At 39.8% G+C, this 23,900-nt stretch overlaps 2 protein-coding genes across 10 annotated transcripts in view; both read right to left on the bottom strand.

The window, feature by feature from the left end:
* CDC14B (cell division cycle 14B) overlaps positions 1 to 12,695 on the bottom strand; it is a 44,259-nt gene extending 31,564 nt beyond the window's left edge. For all 9 annotated transcript variants that reach the window (XR_007780516.1, XR_007780515.1, XM_030236852.2 and 6 more), the window contains exons 1-4: positions 12,395 to 12,695; positions 4,396 to 4,489; positions 3,435 to 3,510; positions 1,460 to 1,552 (exon numbers count right to left, since the gene is read on the bottom strand). Coding sequence is in view for 7 of the 9 variants with exons in the window: in XM_030236852.2 (XP_030092712.2) it covers positions 1,460 to 1,552; positions 3,435 to 3,510; positions 4,396 to 4,489; positions 12,395 to 12,554 (423 nt within the window). In the remaining 2 variants the exon portion in view is untranslated. The remainder of the gene's footprint in view (positions 1 to 1,459; positions 1,553 to 3,434; positions 3,511 to 4,395; positions 4,490 to 12,394) is intronic.
* Positions 12,696 to 14,123: 1,428 nt separating this feature from the next.
* PRXL2C (peroxiredoxin like 2C) lies at positions 14,124 to 22,437 on the bottom strand. The gene is made up of 6 exons (XM_009097998.4): positions 19,604 to 22,437; positions 19,062 to 19,130; positions 17,489 to 17,542; positions 16,945 to 17,050; positions 16,572 to 16,703; positions 14,124 to 15,976 (listed from the first exon to the last, which is right to left on the bottom strand). Exons 1-6 carry the CDS (start codon positions 19,784 to 19,786, stop codon positions 15,849 to 15,851), a joined length of 672 nt encoding a protein of 223 aa, XP_009096246.3. The 5' UTR covers positions 19,787 to 22,437; the 3' UTR covers positions 14,124 to 15,848.
* Positions 22,438 to 23,900: the final 1,463 nt, after the last annotated feature.

The following is a 23,900-nucleotide window of genomic DNA, read 5'->3' as shown; positions in this document are numbered from 1 at the left end:
ATCTTATAGCTTTATTCAAGGTTGTTGAAGCACTCATCTTCACTCGCACATTATTATTGCAACATGGCAGGGCTACCAGGTGATAAAAAAAAGGCTTATTTCAGGTTTTCCGTATACTTTTGCATAATCAACCATAGTTTTTTCCTATTACGATTGTTTTGCAATTAGTTAATCTTCTGTACCAAAATTCTGCTCAGAAAGTCAGCTACTGTGTCACACAATGCTACTACTACACATATTTAGAAGCATGTAGGAAAAAACAAAACCCACTTTTTTCCAAATAATGGCTGATAACTGTAGCTAGGCCCCTCTTGCTATCTGGACCTCAATTATGATCAAGTAATTAGAAAGAAGTAGTTTTCCTAAAGGCTGCAGCTGTTTTGTCAACATAATCCCTTAATGGCAAACAAGCCTAATTACTCATGTTTCCAGTCTCCGTGCAGTTCAAGATTGCACAGGACTACAACAACATTCCCAGTTCAAATACCAACAGTGACATGTTTTGAAATTTAGTTCTCAATTTTTAGAAAGTGTTATAGAATATAGACAACCGAGAAACCTCAGGGAACAGAAAATGGACATCCTGCATGATGCAGAGAGGCAGCAAGGAGACTGCCTGCATCACAGAAAGTACTGTGTAGCCTTTGCAGCCAATAAATAGGAATAACCTAAGGCTACATAAACCAATCTCTCAAATCTCCAACATCAAAAAGTGCATAGCTTCTTATTTCATTTTATTACTCAGTAAACAAGAGAAATGGTTACAACCAAGGTGTGTTAAAAGTCAAAACAGAACCTGAATATGGTGCATCACAGCTTTCAGCCTGAAGAATTCAACATTTTATTTCTTGACTACATTTCTGCGTACCAAATACATGCAGTTGTGATATAAAGCCAGTCCTTTTCCCCTCTGCAGCCACAGACTTGGCTAGTACCTTTCCAGCCACATTGTATCTTCCCAGATTTTAGACAGGCTCTAAATCCGTCACATATTCTCAATGCTTCTACCGGATTAATTGAAGAGACTACCCTGTACTAGAGAAGAAGCAGCTGGGGAAGGAAATTTAAACATGCACTGGCAAATGATACATTCTATTTCACATAAGATATTATGTTTCTATTATAAAAAAGAAAAAGATATGGGGTTGGGGAAAGGCAAAAGTTCAAGAAGCAATGAGTTTTTCTAAATGAAAATATTAATACTGATTTTTTTCCAGCAATGCTCTTATTTCTTAATAACAGAAATGGCAGTAGGAAGGAAAAAACCTAAAATCATACAACTTCACTAACATACATTCTGGACCTTAGAAACTCTCTTATTATGTGGTTCGTTATTATAATTACATTAGTAGGATGATTATTCAAGAGAAAATAATTGTTTTTATCTTGCCATTCTAAAAAATTGAGTAGAAAAAAAATGAACATAATCAGCAGCTGATGTAAAAATTTAAATACTTACTGCGTAGGAGCCTATGAGGAATGCAGCGTTTGCTTGCTTTTTCTGATCAAAGCCAGTATAATGAACTATTTTCTTCCTTATCAATGAAAATGACTGTATCAAGAAAAGAACAAGATTATGATTTTGCAGTTTAGACCTTTTACACCTTCTTTTATAAAATCAGAGGAATGCAAGACTTTGTTTACCTCCTTTCATCCAGCTGTTCAGAAAACCAAAAATACTGTGGAGTAGTCCCTCAGAAGCTTTGGAAAACTGTATTGCATCCCTACCTAAATTTTTGCAGAATTTTCCCCCGCATCTAGCCTAAATAATTTTTAATAGAAATTACTGAAATACTTTCTTTTTCTTCTTAAATGCGTTTGTATTTTTAGTTAGCATTTTTTACTTCAAACAGCCATTTATGAGAACAGAAAGAGGCATTCTCAAAAGCAACACAAGTATATTAAAGTTGCAAAAATTTTAAAACCAGAGTTTACACCTTTTCATTCATTTTTCAAAGTCAAATGTAGATAAATCTACTAGCATTTGTTTCTAAGGATCAGAACCATGCTTAGATTAAAATATTTTGAAATTATTTATAAACTTTATCATAAATACTTTTAAAGTGTCTTCTTGGCCTGGCACAGTTTCTCCATTTATCTTAGAATGTGGGTGGAATGGCATTTTCAATAGAAAGGACACACATGTGTGGTGGCAGTTATCCCCTAACTAGCCCTTGAAATAAATTCTGATGTGCTTGAAACTGCACACTTTGATCAACTGCTAAACTATCATAAAATGTAATTTTGTGCATTTAAAAAGCAATGTTGATTGTTCAAGATGCCAGATCCAATGCATTCAAGACAAAACCCCAGATCAGTAGCAGAAATATGTTCTCAGAAATCCCAACATGTCAGACACAAGACATGGAAAGGGACAATAACATAGAAGCAACTATTTTGTTGCTTGAGAGCATCCAATATTCAAAAATCAGAGAATCTAATTTCTGATGAACACAGTTACCCATGTGGGAGTTTACCACCTCCCAGCCTGGACCACTAAACAGGTTTATCTCAGGCTTAGCCAGAGACAATTCTGCTAGTGCCTCGGTAATAACCGAGCAGCAACATCACACCTATAGGTGGCAATTGCTTCTACAACCCAAAGAATAATAAAGCAAGTCTGAATTCTGCAAACTATTATCTGTGACAGACATCAAGGAATGAAAAAAAAAATACCCTCTTATTCTATTATGTGCTGTATATTTCCTACTTTTCACAGTTCAGTGGCAATTTAAAGATCTAAGTAGTTTTGAAGAGGCAAACCATGATTGACATTAACAAAAACAAGCTTTTTTATCTGCCAAACAGGTTTTATACTCCAATATCTACTAAAGGTCAACTAACTTTGTAGTAAATTGTGTTAATTAACTTAAGAAATTAATTTAAAACACACTATGCTTTATCAAGAGCGCAATCCCAAAAATTACTCAGCTCCTGTAAGAGAAAATGCAGTACAGAGGAGTCTCCTTAAGGCCAATGCTATCAATGCTACTAAAGAGTAAATGCTCATTATTGAATGAGCATCAGAAGAGAAGACCAAGTCAAACAAAAATAATTCCAAATAAAAACATACACTTTCAAGCTCATGCAATGTTGACAGATTGCCAATAGGACAGAATTCCAGCAAAAAAGCTTTTCCTATATAAGAGACTGTATTAATTCAGCAACTGATCTTCTAGAAGCTTAATGATAGTTACTGCCACGGTTGTGTATCTTCTGTGAGTGAGTGAGTGAGTAAGTGAATGTTCCACCCTGATCCTCCTCCTCCCTAAATTCACCTCACTAAAATAGAGCATTCATATTCAGAATTCAGCTGGATTAGGAAAACAGGAAAGCACCTGAACAAGAGCAACAAAAGAAATGTTTGCCTACTTGTTTTTGCTTTTTAAAATGCCAGTAATAATTGGCTTTTGAATCAAAAACCCAAGCATTACCTTTAATTTCCTGTTTAGCTTGCAGCAGTATCTGTAGATCATTGCCAGATTGAGTGGTCCAAAGTCTGCATAGAAACTGTCAGTAAAAAAGGAGAAAAATTGTACATGACCCCTGTAAATGGCTTTTTTTTTAACAAGATGCACAAAGCAAGGAGTAATAATATACATGTGATATACACACATCATTCTGAAAACAAGCATGCTTTCTTACATAAATACATACTGTTTTGTTGGAGGAAATGTTTTGTGATCTTAAACATGGACTAAATTTTTTTTATTTTCCACACAGGACCATTCAAAACTCAGTACCGCAGACTTTGAGAACTATTTCTCACTACTGTATCGCTCTGTGACAAAAGTTTTTAAACTCTATTTTAAGAGAGCCTCATAAGCTTTACTTTAAAAGAAGGCAACTTGTGCTAGAGAAAAGGCAACACAGAGAATAAAGATTTATTAGAGTATTAAAACCCAGGAAGCATGCCCTTGATCAAAACTATTTGAAGAATTAGCAACATTCCACATGACGTAGAAGACAAACACTGTTCACCACAGGGGAAATAATATATCCATTGTCAGCTCATAAAGGCTTGAATTGACTTTGCCATTTTCTTTTCTGATTCTAGGAAGTTCGGACATTCCACTTAATACATGAGGAACTAAAGACACCCCTTTTAGTCTGGCAGTACAATGTGCACTTCTAAATTTATATGGTTGTATCATGTTTCTGCGTCTTCTAACAAGAACGGGTACAATGAAAGCTTCTGCTTTGAAAACGTTTTTAAGAAATCCTGATGGGAAAGCAAGAAACCCTTTAAAGCCTATAAATCATCATGGCAGTAAGTTTTAGAAGACCAAACTCATGGAATTAATTCTCCAATGAGACTAACTCCTCACTGCTGTTGTTCTGACTAGTTTATTTCTGTCAGAAAAGGGAAAAAAAACCCCCTAAGTTGGTACTTACTTCTCATACACAAGTTCATCATCTATACAGAAATAATGGGTATTTGCAGCTCCACTCTTTGGTTTTTGGTAGAGAATTGCAAAATAAAGGCGATCTGAAATGCAAGAAAATTGGAAGCTTTTATAAACATAATGATTTTCTGCTGAAACTCTGAAGTATTACTTGTCAATGGGACAACATTAAATGGTTTAGAGTAAAGAAAATCTTCTTTTAAGTATTAAATTAGGTATTATTATTTCTCCAGTGTTAAACAAACCAGGCACACAAAGATTGAGGCTTTTTGCTCAGCAGCATTCCCATAATCCAGCTCTTTAGTGTTCTTTCCAAAAGTGTTCCTGGTTTGATGACTTTGCAAAATAGCAGGAGCCTGACTTGCACCCACACACACAGCAGACACCTCCTTTATCAGGTTTGGTTGCACTCCAAATACCAGTGCACACACACCACCCCCCCAAACTAAAGCACAAATCCCTCTGCACCTCTGACTCCCTACATAAAACTAAGTAATGAATCACACTCACACCAAACACAGGCACTCCTTTCTGCAAAGCCATGATTTTGACAGTAGTGCCATGCAATTAAAACCTGCAGGTATCAGACTCGGGAGGCATCCAGCCAGGCAGCCCATGCTGCCCATGGGAGAACCAGCCAAGCCCCACGTGGACACCTCCAACTGAATTCTCATCCCCATCCCAGCTGCCCCTTCAAAGCCTTTATGCCTGCAGGCAGGAGATATCTTGTACTTGTCCTGGCTTCCTTCATTAAGCTGAGGGGAAAAAAATACCAGTGGTATTCACATAGTTATAAATTATTTTTATGGCTGGAGAAGCTGAAGCCCCAGTGAACTTTAAACACTGACTGTGCTCCTGCTATAAATTGCTGTGCTTGGGGTAATTGGTCAATAAAAATTGAGACTTGCAGCACCACTGCAATACTTATCTTCCTCCTGCGGAGAAAATATCATCATAAAGTATTTGAATTAAAACTCAGACCTAAAAGGAAAGCTTTTTTTTTTTTTTCCACATTAATTCCCTAGAACAGATATTATGTAAGCATCAAAACAGATCACGTGTATGTATTATTTCAAAACATGATCTGAGATGAGGAAAAACTGTATGTCAGTTTTTAGACAGCAGAGGGGGGAAAAAAAAATCACTTCAAGCTTCAAAACAACATCATCCATGACTACCACTGCTTCAAAACAACATCATCCATGACTACCACTTAGCAATCATCCCCTGCATCTTGAAAAAGGAGTTACCATATCTATATTTTGACAGTCACATGCTCAGTGCTCACCTACATGCACTAGTACCTCAAGGGTGAAGGTTGAAAGGTTCACCAAAAAGAGTACATTTTCTTAATGCTTTTTTCAGTAGAACAGCAGCCTGATGTGAGTAGTCTGGCTTAAATATGTACAGGTCAGGAGCAACAGTGGGATGCATAGTAGTACCTCCTAAGCAAGTCAGGCACCTACCTCCTTACTCTCTAGCAGAAGCAAGGCACCCAACTTGCTTATTTAATTTCTAATAGACCCATTCTGTAAGCAGAACAACTTCAAGTACTAAATGTGAAGTGCATTACCAGCTTCTGTACTTCCCAGCACTTACCAAATCATTCCCTGAAAACAAGACAAAGGATAAAATTTAGAGTAATGTGTGCATTTTTAAGAAGTGACTAAACTGGCCCACAAAGTGGAGCCAATTGCTTCTCCACACATTCTCCAATGTGTGGAGGAGCAAGTGCACTGATACTGCAGCCGGGTGCAAAATATGCTATGGCAAAAACTGCTTCATAGAGAGGCAGTCCTGGGGGTGGACTTTTGGGGGTAGTTCCCCACCACTATGCTAATCACTGAGCTCTGTCAAGGTGGATTTGAATGAATTAGAAAGTGTAACAGGTATCCCTGGGCAATACTGGAAAAAAAAACCTAAGAAAAAATAAAATAACAGGAAAAAAAAGGAAAAAGAAAAAAAAAGGGAGAAAAAAGGAAAAAAAAAAGGAGAAAAAAGAAAAAAAAAAGGAAAAAGAAGGCAAGAAAAAAGAAAAAGAAAAGGAAAAAAAGAAAAGAGGAAGAGAAGGTAAAAAGCTGCTTTGCTGACTTCCTCTCCTCTCCTCTGAGCAAGAGAGCTAATGTATGCAGGAGAACTGAGGGCAAGGGAAGAAGCAGAAAGGAGAACTGAGAGGATGTGATATCTAGGGATTGTATTTAAACTGGCATTGCTAGAATAAACACATGTCACTGCAGCCCCAAGCTACAATTTCACACCACTTCTAAACTGATTTAATGGCTAGCTGCCACCGGGTTCCTTAGAAGGAAAAAATCTTCTGAGTTAGCTTGTTGAACCAGCCTGCTGGGGGTTTAGAGAAGGAATATGCAGCCAAAATTTTTCCCTCCATGGCATCTGTCCTTAAGTGCCAGTCTAATTATTGACTAGACTGAGCTCTCCCTCCTCATTGTACACAAACAATAACCACATCAGAGTCTGGGAAGAATGGCAGTAGTACTCAAATGCTACCTTTTTGCACTTCAGCTTCTTCAAAGAAACTTTACATCACTTTTGAAAATATAAATGTACTTTGCAAAGAGCAATCCAAAATCTTCAAATAAAAAAGGAGAACAAAAATGAAAATATATATAATTTGCACGGGTCAAAGACCTAAAATAATTTAGCATTTTGCTCCAAAACAGGATTTGGAATAAAAGAATCAAATGCATCCTCAGTGCTCGTACTGTTACTGAAATTATTCTGCAGCTTGCAAAAATGTCCAGCAAAAATAAGAATTCCTATCTTGAGCAAAGAGTGTGTATGTGGCCTTCAGAATTGCTGTTGGCAATGGTTCTGCCCCGGTATCTCTGAATTGTGTTCATTGTTGCTATTCTTAAAACACCTGAAAGAAACTTGAATTTAATGAGTTTACAGAAGTAGCTCACAATAAGAGCAGTGTATGTGCCAATATCCTGACAAGTTGTCCATTCCTGTGCATTGCTAACAATTACTCCCTACTATGTAAACAGCAGGTTCCATGTTTTTAATATGCTTCCTATGGGGAGATTTTAGAATGAAGAAATTTCCTGCAAATGTATTTACCCTTCTACTGATTTACCAGTCCAGCATCTGACAAATGCTGTATTACTCACCACGTCTGTTTTTACTTGTATTTTTTCCAAACACATTTCAAGTTCTATTTAATTAAGGATTAGTGTGTTGTGTTTTTTTAAAACAGAAATTAAGAGAAAGGATAATTCCTTCATTAAGGATCTGATTGCAGGATTGAAAGTTTATGCATAAAATACACTCAAGCACTGATGATTTGATTTCACTAGGATTCTACAAAGGTTTGGACTGCCAGGAGCAAGGCTTCCTTTTCATTATCTTCATGTTTCCTTTGCTAATTTTAGTCTTCAGTATTTCATTTACATATAGTGCACTTGAGCACTTCCTAATTCCTGCAAATTTCTGATAAAAAATCATCCTAAAACTATCAAACTAGAGCAGACCTTTCTAATCATCTCTCAGAAGAGTGACAGAGTAAGGCTCACTGCCTTACAGCCTGCATCTGCTCTGCAATTAAGAGATATGGCTGCAGCATTTTAGATATACTTCAAATACACTTAATTTTGTCAGCCTTATATAACAGAACAGTTAAAATACATAAGCATGGATGTCACTGCAGGCATTTAATTTGAGTAAGCATCCAATGTACAACCAAAATGAGCCTACATATCCTTAACTGAAGCATAGGTTACCACAGCTGTGTTACTGCTGGTACCTCAGCTAGGGAGACTAAAGGTGGCACAAGCATGACTGTCCAAGCTGATTGCAGAGTGTTACAGAAGGAAAAGCACTCTGCTTGTTTATCAGAGCCACAGTGTTCTGTGGAAATTGATGTGTAGAAAATAGACGTGAGAGCTACCACTTCAAAATCACATTAATGTGAGTTTAGAGATGAAAAAATAATCTCCTTCCTTTACTCTAAACAAGCCTGATGCTTCTCAGGTTATGCTGCACAGGCCTTTAAGAAAGAAACTTAATTAATTCAAGAATTACAGATGGACTTGATGATCTTAGAGGCTTCTTCCAACCTAAGTGATTCTATGACTTTAAGTGACAACTAAATATTAAATAGGCATTAGTGGCAGGATAAGTTTGCATATGATCAACAAACTTTATTTAATACAAAAATTCTACAGTTCTATTGTAAAATAGATGCCCTAGATGAGAAACTAGTGACTGACAGTACAACAAAACCCAGTGTTAATCTGTTTTGAATCATCAGGGATGTAACCAAAGAGTTTTTACTATTTTTAGAGGAGTGTATTTCTGAATTCAGAGTTGGTATATGGAATTTTGTTTGACTTAAAGAACTTCAACATATTCATTGAAGATTTTCTTTTTAGTCTTCCTATCCTTGAAAAATTTCATTCAGTCATTATAACTATGATATTTCAAATTCAGCTAATGATAGACTTGCCAATTGGAACAACAGCCTGGACTCTGAAAAGGAAAATAAAAGTACACTAAAAAGATCAAAGAACTTTTTTTTTAAACAAAAAACTATGAAAGCCTTATTTTCAGTGCCATGTCATGACTGATCAACACTGTTATTTTGCTTACATAGAGTGCTTTCATTCTGCTGCTCTTCACTGATACACAAGACTGCATGTTTATGCACTTTCAGTGTTGGATTAGACACTAAAAGCCTTAAACGTGTATTTAAAATCTTAACTTTGGAGAAAACTCACAAGTAAGTGAAGTAATATTGATAAAAGAGTAAACACAGCTTTTGTACTGAGACAGCTGCATAATTAATACTAATTGAAAATGTTGAGAGTCAAAATAGTGGAAGCTTAATGATACTTATTAGAAGAGTCCTTAGCATTCCAGAAAAATAGTTTTCTATTGGGTACACAAAGTTTAGAATGACAAAACAGCACTCCTGGAAAATGACAACATAATGGTTTGAAAAAAACCAACAAACTGCAATACAAAACCAAAAAAATAACCCACATATCAATGCATACATTAAAATGAATATTTAATTATCAACTCCTAATGACAATATAAGCAAAATTATTCTCAATGAAGAAAAACAAAATAGGTATGTATACTGTAGCTTAGAGCATCCTTTAAGATGTTCAATTCTGTAAACAAACTGGGTATACCTTCAACAGGAAGAACAAACATCAAGAAATTACCCATGAAACTATATCACTTAAAATTTAATTCCATTTATAGTTATTGTAGTTATTTAATTTTAGAATTTAGTACACAAAATAGGTGAGAGAGAAAACCACACCTTTTGCCTGAAGTTTATGCATTATAAATTCCACCTCTTCTTTAAAATGTTTTTTATAAAATAAGAGCAATGAGAAAGAAAAGCAGCTGAGGAAAGGAAATTAACAGCTTCCAAGCATCTCACATAGCATTGCTACATTTTATTGAGATCATATAAATTACTTCTCTTAGAGATCAGAAGGATGTGGGAATATGCTTCTAATAAACAGATGTAATGCATTCAGTTCCAGCAAATTGGATTCATACCAGCAAGCCTCATGCACTAGTTGACAAAGAGAAAATTATAAAGCTTACTATGCAGCTTAACAGACCTTTTAAAAGGACAACTTTCCTGAACTAGTCTTACTAGTAACCATGAATATTTAGACATTTCTAATTAATAGTTATTCTGACATATGGTTGATGCATACAATTAATTACAAAATAAAGAAATTCAGTGATTGCTGTAAGTATTTTGGGTATAAAATTCCTAGAATGGATATGAAACTTTGCTGTCTGAATGTAACATCGCACAACAAAAGATCCATAAATCTTTACAGCAATTTCAGTTTATGTTCTGCTTCTGTCTTTTGCAAAGATGAAAATAGGAGTAGCCTGCGATGTTCTTAATAAGTTTGGCATTGTTTCTGTAAGCAGATACTCTAACACAGACCTCTCAGCCTTTACAATGGCTCAAATATTTACCAGTATGTCCATTTTTAAGAATAAGACCTTATGCTTTGTCTCCAGTACACAAGTATTAACTTCTCAAAACTGCATTATGAGGAGGGAGAACTGACATTTCAAACCTAGACAGAACTTTAAAACAGCTGAACAAAAAGGTAAGCCTGTTAGCTTATTCTTTTAAGACTTTAAAAAAAGAAGCACGACATAGCAGCAAACTAAGCATTAGACTATAATTTGAATCAGAACTAAAAACTGGACAATAAACAGCAGCCCCTGTACACAGCAAGATCAAGACAAAATGAAGCATTGTTAAATATAATAATCAAATTTACTTAAATCAAAGTTAAGTTAATTAAAGTGCACTTTAATCAAATTTACTATACTAGGTACTGCTGCAAATGGTGAAATCCCACTGAGAAAATACAGGTCAAAGCCTAGGTGCTCTACTGAGTTTAAATGGGTGAACACTTTCTTGAAGGAGAAAAGAGTAATTTAATGGGCTTGTTGATGCCAGACACACGTTACCAGGTGGAAGCAGCTGCTTCGTGAGAATGGTTAGACAGACCTGTTTGCTGGAGATGTGAGCAGGACAGGGCTGCCTGCTAATACTGGTAGTAAAATCACTTTGATAGTAAAAAGTCATTATCTGTTACATGAAGGGTTTCCACAACTGACCTTAAAATCGTATTATCACCATGTCCTATATGAACAGTTGCTGCTATAGAAACAAAACACATATGGAGTTGTTGGAGCTTTAGAGTTCTGCAGATAAGTACACCATTATGTTTCTCAGTGTAGATTAGGCCTAAAATGCTGAATTTTTGGCTGGAATATTTAGGATTTTACTCCCTGACAGTATTAAAGCTTTTAAAAAGAATCTGGTAAGCTTTGGCAGTTTACATTCTTTCTATGTTGCTATGCCAAATTTTCAAAACAAAATCTAACGGCTTTCTAAACATACTGTAATGTAGGAGACGCACTAGTAAATATAAGGAACCATGCTTTTGCCACAGAAATAAAAGGTACATTGGTACGTTTTCTGCATACTTGCTCTTTACAGTTTTGCTTGCTCTGTCCAGAAATATTTTCCACGCCCTTCAGAGAGATATGCCGGGAGGTATATTTCTTGCTTTTTATGAGAAGTTGTAAATACACTAAAATTCTGAGATTATGACACATGACTTAAAAAGTAATTTTTGTTGTTGTTTTTGCCTTTAGGCAAAACTAAACTCAAGCCCATCTTTTAGCTGGGGAGCTCAAACCTAAACACAGAATTTTCTGGCTGCGATCCAACAGGCTTCTTACAAGAGGCAGACTCGTGCCAAAACAAAGCACGGCTCGGAGCCTGGAGTCACGAAAAGGAGGGACGGACGACACTGAGCAATCCTGCCTGCACAAGCTGTTGGCCCTTGCATGTCAAGGGGAGGTGCGACGATTGCCCATTATTTTACTCGTTAGCCAGCAAGCCCGATATTACGGCATCAAGAGAAACAAATATCTGTATCTATCTATACAGATATCTATATATATAGATACAGAAAGATTAGATATAAATATATTTGTGCGTTCGTGTGTGCGTATATACATAGTGCCCCAATACATGGAGAAATATGCTACTTTTTTCCACCCCACAAAGTGTTGAACGGATAGAAACGTGTTTAACGTTGTTTTCCGTTCACTCTCTCTGGCAGGCAGAAAATGCCCGCAAGAGGCAATGCCCGCAAGGTGCTGGGTACGGCTCGGGCTACCGGGACATCGGCAGGACTAGTTATCCCGCTGGACGAGCGCCGCAGTTCTCAACACTTGGCTGAGTGACACGCCAGAGCCCCGGGCTCGGGGACTGACCGGCCCACCGCCCGGACAGCAGCGGCTGCCGAGCGCCCCGGGGTCCCGCCGGGAACCGCGCCGACGGGAAGTTTTCCTGCCCACCCGGAGCCGGCGCGGCGCCCACCGCCGGCGGGTCGAGACACCGCGTCGGGACAACGGGACACCGGGACCACCCGCCCCCCGCGCCCCCGGCACACCCGCCTCACCCGCGATCCTCAGGCAGGTTTCCAGACCGGCGGGGGGGGGCTGCCGCCGCCGCTCCGCCTCGCCCCCCGCCGCCCGCTGCGCCGCGCCCCGCGTCCTCTTCAGCGCGGGCGGCGGCGGTGCTGCGCGGCGCCGCGCCTCGGCCCAGCTCTTCCGCTTCATGGCGGAGGCGGCCACGGCGCTACGCTACGATCCCCTCATCCCGCGGGGACTCGGCGGCCGGAGGGAGGGGAGGGACCCCGCGGCGGCGAGGGCGGCGGCGGCTGACGCGTCCCGGCAGACACCGCCCCCTCCCGCCGCACCTTGGCCCCGCAGCCCGGCGGAGCGCCCGCCGCGCCCCCAACGGCCGCCCCTGATTGGGGCGCGCGGTGTGGCGTCACCGCCGCGGAGCGGCGGGGGGGGTGACGTCATGGAGGCCGCGGTAACAGGTGGGCCGGGGCACGCGCCCCCCCGCCGGCTCCAGCCCCCGCCCCCGGGGCGCCGCTTGTCTGGGCGCGCGCCCGGCCCGCGCTGCTGACGTGGCGCCGGTTGCCCCCGGGCTGGGCGCGCGGCCCGCGCCGAGGGGACTCCGCCGCCAGCGCCGCCCCGGGCGCGCCGCGCTTGCCTGCCTTCTGCCCTGCCTTCTGCCCTGCCTTCTGCCCTGCCTTCTGCTGGGGCCTCGCAGCCCTCCAGGTGCCCCTCCTGACACGCACCGAAAGAGGAGCCCAAGGACTCGGTACTTTGTAAAGCCAGCTCAAAACAGGCCGGTGCATGAAGGCTTCTGGTCGGAACGTTAAATGGACTTGTCCGGAAAGTTTGAATAACTGTGTTTGAATCTGCCTCTTAGATACAGTGATACTTTAAAACAGTGTAACAATAACAGTGATACACAGTTATTTTCAACGGCCGTAGCACTAAACTGAGCCAGGAGGTAAAAGAGCTTCTGAGAACCAGTCCCTTTCCATTTCTGTCGAATGGCCATGATGAAAGTCCTTGAGAAAATATTCTACCCTCTGCTGAGTGTGCTTATTTATGGAGGAAAACCTGCTGGAAACATACTAGTTGTCACTATTCACTGAATGACTTTTTTAAAAATACCCTTTCTAAATAACAAAAGACACCTAAAATCCTTCTGACACTTCGGAAACAAATTCTCCCAAGGATGACTGTGGCCATCGTTGTACCAATTCATTATGAATGTGGGAGTCATTGTCTTACAGGAGTCAAGGAATCTCTCTCAAGCTGTGGCCAGATGCAAAAGGCAGGGCCGATGCCCTGATTAGGACACCTCAACTCTTCTGCTGAATCCTCTTCTCTCTTCCTCTCTCCTTTTGTTTGTCTGCAGTTTGTGAGTCTTTCTGAAGAAGTGATTTTGCTGGGATAACACATAGGTTGTGGTATGGCTCCTGTCAGTATTGAAATACTGAGGGTAGGTGACTTCAACATAAAGAGCTGTAAAACTACAGTTTAATTAATTCCAATATCTTTTAATAGTGCTTAATTCTTTTAGCTGTAGTGAATTTTTTAAAATGGGCTTATTAGGACCAAAAGAACTATTACCATTGTGTATTGTTTTAATTCTACTAAAAGCAAAAGAAGCAGGAAGGCAACTAGAGTGTTTCCTTTAAAATCAAAAGCACCAGGAACAACTGCAAAATAAAAGTGGAACAAGAATCAGTGCCCTTAGCTGTGATTATCAGGTGAATGAAACAGAGTAGAAGCACTACAAATCAACGGACTATTCACCATTCATTGTCTTTGAAAATAATTTTTGTTTATTGTCTTTGTTTTACAAACATATGACCAGCTTTCCAGCCTGCTTTTGGCTGTTGTTTGAGTAACATAAGGCAGAGAGGCAGATGCATTCCAGAGTTCCTGGTATGCTGAAAAATATTATTAAGCTGGGGGAGTGCTGGAGGGAGGCGGCAGCTCCTTATATGTGACTGTAGGAACAGTGGTTCATGACAAGCAGACTTCACTCCCCTGTGAGCCTGAGCTGCCTGTCCCACTCTGTTATGCTGAGTTTGGGGAAGCCTCTGGCTAGCCCTGAAAATGCAGGGGTTCAGAGTCTACACATGACTACCTTTAGCCCTGTGCAAAGTGCTGTTTAGTCAAAGCAGGGAACTGACAACTGTATTTTTCCATTAATAAAATCCTTCTTCTAAACACGTAATATTAAAATAGGAGTGTAATGAATAAGTTGCTGAGGCATAGTATCTTTAATAGAACTACGTTGTTCAGTATTGTTATGTTTCTTAAGCAAGCCCTTTATTTTCCATCAAGGAACAGTGAACTTAATTTCACATGCTCTTAATGGTGTAAAGCTTTCCAGACCTTGCTCTGGGCCTGCCAGTGACCTTAATGAATGCAGAAAAACACATCTTCACAAAATGCCATTTCACAATTGCATTAAAGCCTAAAAGGGGAGAAAATTTGCAGTTTAGACATGTATGTATGGTAGCATTTTATAGTGAGGGTCAAAATCAAAGGCTGCAGAGAAGGATATGCTCCTCCATAAACCTTGGACTTTTTTTTTTTTTTTTTTTTTTTATAAATTGCTATAAAGAAGTCTATCCTGGATGAAAGAGAGCACGTCTACTTTAATGAAACCAATAGATGTTGAACATAAACATCTGCAGATAAATGAATAATATGAAATTTGCCAGAACTGCAAACCAGAAAGAATGCTGTTATGCTTACTTCAGTTGTCTAAGACAGAAATAACTAAGAACAATTTATTCTGAGGCCTCTTGCTCTGAGAGAAAATATATACATACAAAGGAAGAACATTCTGCTGCAAATCTTCATAGGAACACAAATAATTTGGCTTACTCCAAAACTGATAATCTGATCAGATACAAATTTAAGACACATCTCTCTCTGGTCTTACAGACCCATGGTTTTGTATCACAAAAGAATTGAAGACAGTACAGGATGATGTATTTAAAATATTTTTTTAAATTTGTGAAATGTGTTTCATAACTTCTGCCACTGCCAGATGCAAATGAAGTCCAGGTGTTCAAAACTGTGACTTTTCAAGGTGTATTTCAATACAAAATTATCATACAGTGCTGGAATCTTTAAAACAGTGGTGAAAAGTCTTCGATTGAAAGCCAGTGCAGATCTGCTGAAGGCAAGAATCCAAAGTTCTTCCTGAGCAAAATCTGATTTCTTGCTTTAGTGCACCTTGAACAATGATGTTTAAAAAAACATTAGCAAGTTTGTCTGGTGAGACAATAATAAGCTCCAGGATGTTTTGCAGTCTCAGTTTGTTTTAGTTTTTATTATCTGGCACTCAACGGAAACAGCACTTTTGTATCCATCTGTAGTGTCAGGTAGTTTATTCCATGCTCTGATTTTCTACATAAGGTTTCAGATGTCCCACAAAGAAGCAACATAACCAAAGCTTGTTATAATTCACTGGAGAACTGTTCTTGCAGAGCACAAATTTTAAAAGAAGTATGCATTACTTCAGTGTCATATGTCAATAATCTGGGGCTTGTTTGAGAAATTCACTGTTTTAACTCCTGCCAGCTGCAAGACTGTATTAATGGGAACATGATCCAGCCTGTTTTTATCAAGGTGCAAAAAATGAACTTCGTTGCCTGGAATGAGAAAAACATATAAATTATTGAATAACGTATTTATTTATTCAAAGATGTAAGTGAACTGAAGCAGCATTCTGACTACCTACCAGTTATCATACAAAATGTGTACTAGTTCTGCAGACTGCACATATTCTGTATTTTAAACAATGACAAAATGTTTTTTAATTATATTAAAGAAGCAAGGAACATTGAGGCACTTAACTAGTTTAAATCTGCTACAGCAGGATGTTTCCTAATAATGTGGTGACAGTCATGCTGCAATTCCCTCTTCATGCACTACCCCTGTAATAAAACCACATTAAATGCCTCAAATCAAATGTGAAATCAGAATGTAGGTAAATACTACAATGTAAAGAAAACCCTCCAGACTTTGAGGCAGTTGTTCCATCAGCATTCCAACCAATTTCTGCAGGACTGTGATCTGGTTTATGCCACCTCTGTGGGAGATGGGACTACAGATTTCTTCATGCGACAGAAGTCACACAGTTCAACACCAGATTGTTTCCTTGGGACCCAAAGGGACAGAAGGTGAAATGGCAGCAAACAGCTGAAGGAGACAGTGGTAACTTTCACACAAAACAAATCAGCTCACCTGGTCCTATAATCAAAGCTCCTCCCTGCTGAGCAGGGTCTCCTTGAAAATCAAAAGCTGGGCCAGTCATTGCTCTCCATATACTCCTAATACTTCCCAGAAGACTGCTTGATTTCACATGAGGGCTCCTAACTAAACAAAACCACAAAACACTTGTTATCTGGAAATATGAAAGTATACAAGAGAAACAACAATTAACAGCTGCTATGAGTACTTTAGAGATTCCTGGTTACCAGTGTTTCACAAAATATAGCCTACAAGAGAGAGTCTGGTGGGCAACTCACTTTCTCTTTACATTGCGATCATACTATTTTATCAGAGCATTTTTGTTTTGTTTGTGAAAGTCCAAATAAGGTGAGAAAATAATTCTTACCTGATGCTTTATTACCTTCACCTCTTTTCATCCCAAGTATTTTATAAATTTCCCTTTGTGGATCTACATACATTTCATGTGCATACCCAGTTAAACTGCAAAAGGGCTGCAAAATATAGGCATAGACACAGACAGACACAGAAAAATAAAGTAATATTTGTAAGGTTAAGGCAGTAACTAGTTAGGGTTTACTAATGACAACAAAAACACTGACACCCTGCCAGCTCCATGCTCCCCCCTCTTATTTGAAAACTATGTATTTGTTAGCTATGTTAAAGTGGAAAATTTTTAGCCTCAAAGCTTCTATTAAAACAAAGCTTCCAGTGAAATCAAGAAAAGATGTTTCCTTAGCAACCCCTGGTGGTTTTTAAACTGCAAGTTTTAATTATTTGCTTTAGTCAAGTATTACTGTTAGAATTGCCTCATGAATGCTATCCTGTGTTATTGTTGCAAAAGACCACCTTTTCATACAAACCAAATCCCTCAATACAGACCATTAAGACATAATAGAGGATACATTGTATTTAATAACCACTTTATTTACCTTGATGTGATGATATGATGACTGTCCAATAACTATAAGCCTCACATTCGATTCCTAGAAAAGAACATGGGTATTGAAGCTGTAAAGAGGAACTGAGTGTTCCTATGTGACTTCAAAACATTAAAAGAATCTGGTGTGCCGATTAGTGATCGCAGTGCACTGACTTAAAATTATTTGACATTAACACAACTTCTATGTTTGGAGACTGTACTTTTGTATATCATCTGCAGTTAGCAACTACATTAATTTTTTAAGTGAAAAATTATTTTTAAAGATAACTTTTAAATTACAGTTGTGTAAACTTCAAGTTTCCTGTAGCATTAACACAATTGTCTTTTCAATTAATTGCAATGTGATATGATTTTGGAAACTCAAAGTTTCCACTCAATTGCACCTCCATCTAAAGAAGAAGCACACTAATGATGGTGCCTAAACATTTGGGATTTACATATATGGACCCATCGATAGATATAACTTGCATTTATATGCACTGCTGTTTCTTGCAGGTGCAGCCTTAGGCCTGAGTCTGTAAAACAGAGCCCAAAACAGAAGTTCATTTAGATATCACTAAAAACAGTTCCTAAATATAAGGTTGCCTATTATAAATTTGCCTTTCCTATATAGAATAATTTCCTATATAAAATCATTTTGCTTGTTATGAAAAGAAGCCCTCCTAAAACCAGAATACTTGGATTAAGAAAAGCATATTCTTAATTGACATTTTGACTCTCTAGATACATTTATTTGAGGAGTCAAATTAAAAAAATGTATCTGTCCTGAGAAGGGAACAGGACAAGGAAATTGCCCCTTTTTGTCCTCATAATTCGTAATCCATCTCAGATGGATTTAGATGGAGTTGCCATCAGCAATGACCTGAGTCTCTCTCATTGGCTATGCTGCTGTTGGGAATAAAGTATGGCAGAACTTCAATCAGGAGTCTAGAAGAGACAGATTGACCTTCCACATTAAGCAGGAGATCATTGTCTTCTCTGGCGTCTCCTACCACCCAAGAAACACATGTTGATAGTAACCCCTGCCCACTCTACTTCTCCTTTCTGTCATTGTCATTCCTGTTTGTGCAGCTGCCCTGGAGAGCAGGACACACTACTAATGCAACTTACAAATCACCATAGAAAAAGATACTATTTTTAATCCAGATCAATTTTCTGATCGTGTTCCACACACATTAGTTGCCCCTACTAGCATAATGGAAAGGGCAGTAGTTAGCAATCAGAAGACAGCTGTCCAGGGCACTACTAATACTGAAAGAAATGCCTGTCAGATGTTGTCTAACTGTTCTGAGGTCAACAGTAAAAAGAGCACCAAGCTAATAGAGCAGGGAGAAATAATGCTGTTCCAACAGAGTGTGTAGTGCCATAAATCCTTTCCTGTGTCTCCTAGGCAGATTCATTATTGCTGCTGTAGCAAACAAAGAAAGTGCTTCTTCTGAGCCTTTTTAAAATTCCTCGAAGCTTTATGTAAATGCATAGCTGGACATAACAGATCTGCTTGATTGCAGCATAACAGATCTGCTTGATTGCAGCCACAAACACATTAAGAGCAGAGTACTTACTTGTAAAAATGCCTTGGGGACTTTTGCCAGATCTTCTATGTACTCCTTACAGGTGTAACACAAAAAGTTCTGCAAGGTACCCAATTGAATGTGTCAGAAACAGATACAACTGCATAGACATGAAGCAGCAGACTTTGGACACACACCACTTTGGAGGTGATAAGGAACAAGGAATGGGAAAGATTCCAGCCACCAAATTTGCATTAGGAGACAGGTTTAACCCAAGCCTGAGCAAGGACACTGGGCCTGCAGCCTTGGAAATATTTTTATCTCTAGATATTTTGGGAATGTAATAGCTGGCTCGACAGCCAGGAAATCAAGGAACACGATACTTGTTTCCCTTAACACCCGGCTGATGAAGTATTTCCTTTCTGGTAAATAGTGTTTCACTTTACCAAAGAACGGGGGTCTCAGGAGCAGCACGGCTCTGCTTTGTGTTTGTTCCCCTCCGCTCCAGCCCAGCCCGTGCCAAGCCCCCGCACCCCCGCCCTCCTACAGCCCCGCCGGGAGCCGGGCTGGGCCCAGCGACGGCCCCTCCTCACCCGCACGAACAGCACGATCGCTTTCTGCTCCGCATACAGGGCCTGGAAGGGGACGCTGCTCCCGTCCGCGTCCAGCACCAGGCAGCGGGCGGCCTCCCGCAGCCGCTCCTGCTCCGGCCGCCGCCCGCAGCCCCGCGCCCGCCCGACCTGCTGCGTGACCGGCTGCGCCGGCGGCCCGGCCATGGCAGCGCGGAATGGAAAGGCGGAGCTGGAGCGGAAAGGCGCGGGGCGTTGTGCGACGGCGAGGAAGCGACGGGGCCGGGATGGAGGGGAGCGGCTCGTTCCCGGCCGTGGGAGCGACCTCGGGCAGCCGCGCCGTTGTCCAGGAGGAGCCCGGGGGTTCGGATGGAGAGAGCGAACAACCTGCGGCCGAAACAGCTGCGCGTCCGTCAGCCAGAGAGGGGGTACAGTTTGTGCCCGGGAAACTCAGGAGAGTCACCCGGAGCTTCCCAGGAATGGTGTGCAAGCAGGAGCAGTGACATGGCCGCACGACCTTCGAGGTCTGCGTTCTTTTAGCGGGAGGCCGCAGCCCTGCAGAGGGCCGTAAGCGAGATGGAAAAGTGTACTCGAGGAGCTGTCGAGCTACTGTATCAGACGAAAACCACACCAAACCCGGTCTCCCTGTTGATGCAAAAGCAGAGCTTCACAGTGTCTTGACAGCTGAATAGCAGATGCTCGAGTGCACGCAGAAATGAGTGTATAGTTCTTATAATAAGAAAAACACTAGGTCGTTGAAGAGTATTGTAGTGTTTTAGATTGTTGTGTCAGCTGAAGGCTTACATGGATGAGGGTACTTTTCTTAGCGGACAGAGGAAAAAGAAATATCAGAGACAATAGGATGGGGAGGATATCCAGGATTTATTTTGCTTTGTGAAACTCTGATTATATTAATTCCAAAGTTTCTCTTGGCAGACTGTCCCAGGGTCTATATGTTAGTGTGATTCAAACTTATATCCCCTGTGCTTTGGGTTGAGCCACTGCTTTTGTATTACCAAGACTGAGTGCACAGAACAGGTTAAGTCTTGCATTTCAATATGTCCTCACAAGGACTTTGATTTAAAAGGTGATGAATTCAAATTGGCAAAGACTAGTAAAGAACTTCCAAAAAATGTGGCACTTATAATTCTCATTGATGCAGTTGGACCCAATGATTTTAAAGGTCTTTTCCAACATAAGTGATTCTGTGATTCTGGAAGAATATGGGCAGTTGTTTCCGTCAGGCTTCCTTGTTCAGTAATCAGTATGCTGTCCAACACATTTCTTCCGCTGGCAGTTCATAAACTTCATAAACCAAATGGCGTGCAGCAGCCCTGCAGCTCCCTCAGCAGTACTGATGGGAACGTGCTGCCTACCCTTGACTACTGCAGGACATAGCAAGGCAGAGAACTGACAGCTTTTGACAAGCTTTGCTCTTCATCTTGAAGCTGAAGTGGATAGGTAACCTTGTTGTATTATGCCTGTAGTAAAACCGGGAAGCACTGGGCAGGACTCGGAGGCACAGCTCAGGACTCCATCATCAGGAGAGCTTAAACAAGGGCCTTTGCCACTGCAGCTGGAAATCAGAGGAGGCCATCATTTCACTGTAGGGGATCTCCTGCCGCTGCCTCTGAGAGGGAGCACACATCGGGATGAGACTCCTGGTGAAAAGAATTGGGCATTGTGGTGTCACAAGCTCAGAAGACACTGCCCCGGGTCAGTCTGCACATAGCTGACCTTGTGCATCCAGAGATCTTGTTCTTTCTTGATTTGAAATGAAATGTCCTGAGGAGCCTGAGAGACACTCTGCCTGTCTGGGAGAGGTGGTAAACATTCCTACTAGGCCAATGAAGACTGCCTGCAGACTGCTTTATGTAATTTGGCCTCCTTAAACTAGCTGAAGAAGCACATCCTTAACAACATGTTTCAGCCGTATACAAGTGAGGAACAGCAACTTTCTTCTGAGGGTATTTGCCAAAGCATTCTCTAAAGCCCCTCAAGCAGCACATTTCTAACTTTTGGTAGAGAATCTTCAGTGTCGTGACAATACAAATACAAATTGCTGTCACCCCCACTTTGACAGAGAAAGAACAGAAGCGGAGGCAGTTGTACTCTAACATCTTCTCTGAAAGAAGAAACACTCAAAATTAGCAGTCATGTTTTGAAAGCTGAAGCTTAAAGTCTTTCATTAATACATACTTAACAGAAGTGCAGATCTAAGTTTTACTTAGAAGGGAACAAAGAATCCGTATCTGCTGGACAATACTAACTACCTAAGTGTGCAGTCTACTAAAACCATATAATTCTTCAATGTGTGCTGTGAATAGGGAAATTTCCTTTTCTTTCCCTTCCCCTCTTTTCTTTATAGCTCACAAATATAGAAATGTGGATAACTTAAAAAAACACATTTGTCAGAGTGATGTATTTTTCATTGTCCTAAGGAGAATCAATCAGTGCATTTACATTATTAATTTTGATTCAGAATGCAAGTCACTCTCTTCATTGAAGTGCAATTTACAGCTGTAGAGAGAAACTTAGCTAATATTTAATTAATCAGGGGTTGGGTTACTTTGTACTGTGGATAAGAAATTCAAATTCCTACTGTTTCAAGAGGAAAGATAGTAATTACACAAAGATGGTAGTTAATTTATTTATTCTGTATTGACTAGTGAAACAAAATATCAGCTGTAATTACACAACCTTAATTCCTTTGTATACTGCAGCTACACTAAATATTTGACAAGAGAGATGTGGCCTGTATCAATACAATAAATGCACTGCCTAAAGTATTTGGTGTTTATTTGTAAAGCAACGTGTTATTATCAATTTACTACACAATGTACTGTTTATTTAACACAAGGATATTTGTTCTGGTTAATCTAATATTGTTTAGCTAGAGATAACAAGGTTATTGCTTATCAGCAAAATAAATTAGTGTTTACAATTCCTGGGAAAAACATCATGCTAAACACCAGCTAAGAATTAGCTGTTTTCAAACTGTTGTTGCAATTACAAAGGAGTAAAAATAAGTACTGTCTTGTAGATAAGACACAATCTTCTCTATAAGGAAGAGATGTACCCCGGAGGGTATAGAAGGTGAGAGAAATACCCCAGAGAAGTTGTGGACTCCCTGTCCCTGATAGTGTTCAAAGGCAGGCTGAATGGAGCTTGGAGCACCCTTGTGCAAAGGAAGGTTCCCTACCCATGGCAGGGGGCAGAACTGGATGATCTTTAAAGTCCTTTCCAACTCAAACTATTTTATGATTCTATGATAAGAGCCTTTTTCCTTTATGTCTGCCTTTCATTGTTCCCTTAGTCTCACAATATCCTGGAGGTATAATTGAATAGCATCATGGAGTGATTCTTCCAACCAGCAAGGACAAAACCCTTTTCCTGACCCAGAGATGGGGCAACTGAGAGGCATTTTAAAAACTTTCATTCCATTTGCTGTCCAGCAACAGTAATTTGCACTTTGAAAGTAATTTTGCAAGAGGTGGGTTTATCTCCAGTTTCACTACCTGCTGTGTGCTCTCATCCTGAGGTTATTTCTCATTAGTTTTGCTTCCTGTTTTGTATTCTGTGGTTGTTTTTTTGTTTGTTTGTTTGTTTTGTGCGTGTTGTTTTTAGTTTGGTTAGGTTTGTGCTTCTCTGGTTTTGTTTATTGAGGGGAGGTTGGCTGTTTGTTTTTTTCCCTGAAGGGGGAGTTATTACCATTTTAAAGCTTGCCTAAGTTTTGCTTTTGGCTCCATTTAAAAGTTCAAGATTATTTACCAGACTAAAGGGCTTCGTAAGTCTGGTTGCAGTATCAGAGTATCAGTGTGTATTTCATAGTGACTAGCTGTTGTTTCAGAACACAGATAATAGAAATGTAATTTAAAATCTACTCAAATGGTTCAGGGATTATAATGACATATGGAGAGTAAATATTTTTCCTGTTAAATCTGATATATTTAGTTTTGTGAAGCAAACCCTACAGAGAGAGCAGTAGTACAAACTTTACACAACAAAATAACAGTATTAAGTGAAACATGCACATTTTATTTAATATAACCTCAAGGCACAAGGAAAACTTTTAATGCATTTCATAAGAACTCTCTGAATTGGATCTATTTCTGCTTTGCAGCTACCTACTCTCCGTGCTTCAAATGAGAAACAGAGATGACCATCTATGTGTCAAGCACAGTAAATTATGTGTGAAGATGCTGTTTATTTACTCTAAGTGCCACTGGTTTGAATACTTTTTTAAACAACTAAGAGGTAGCAAAATACTACTGAAATAGATGAGACATGGTCAAAAGAGAATAGAGTAAAAGATGTGCTA

The sequence above is a fragment of the Serinus canaria genome, chromosome Z, assembly GCF_022539315.1.
Source record: "Serinus canaria isolate serCan28SL12 chromosome Z, serCan2020, whole genome shotgun sequence".
Taxonomy (NCBI): Eukaryota; Metazoa; Chordata; class Aves; order Passeriformes; family Fringillidae; genus Serinus; species Serinus canaria.
Note: the sequence above shows the minus strand (reverse complement) of the source record. Positions and strands in the feature narration are given on the sequence as shown.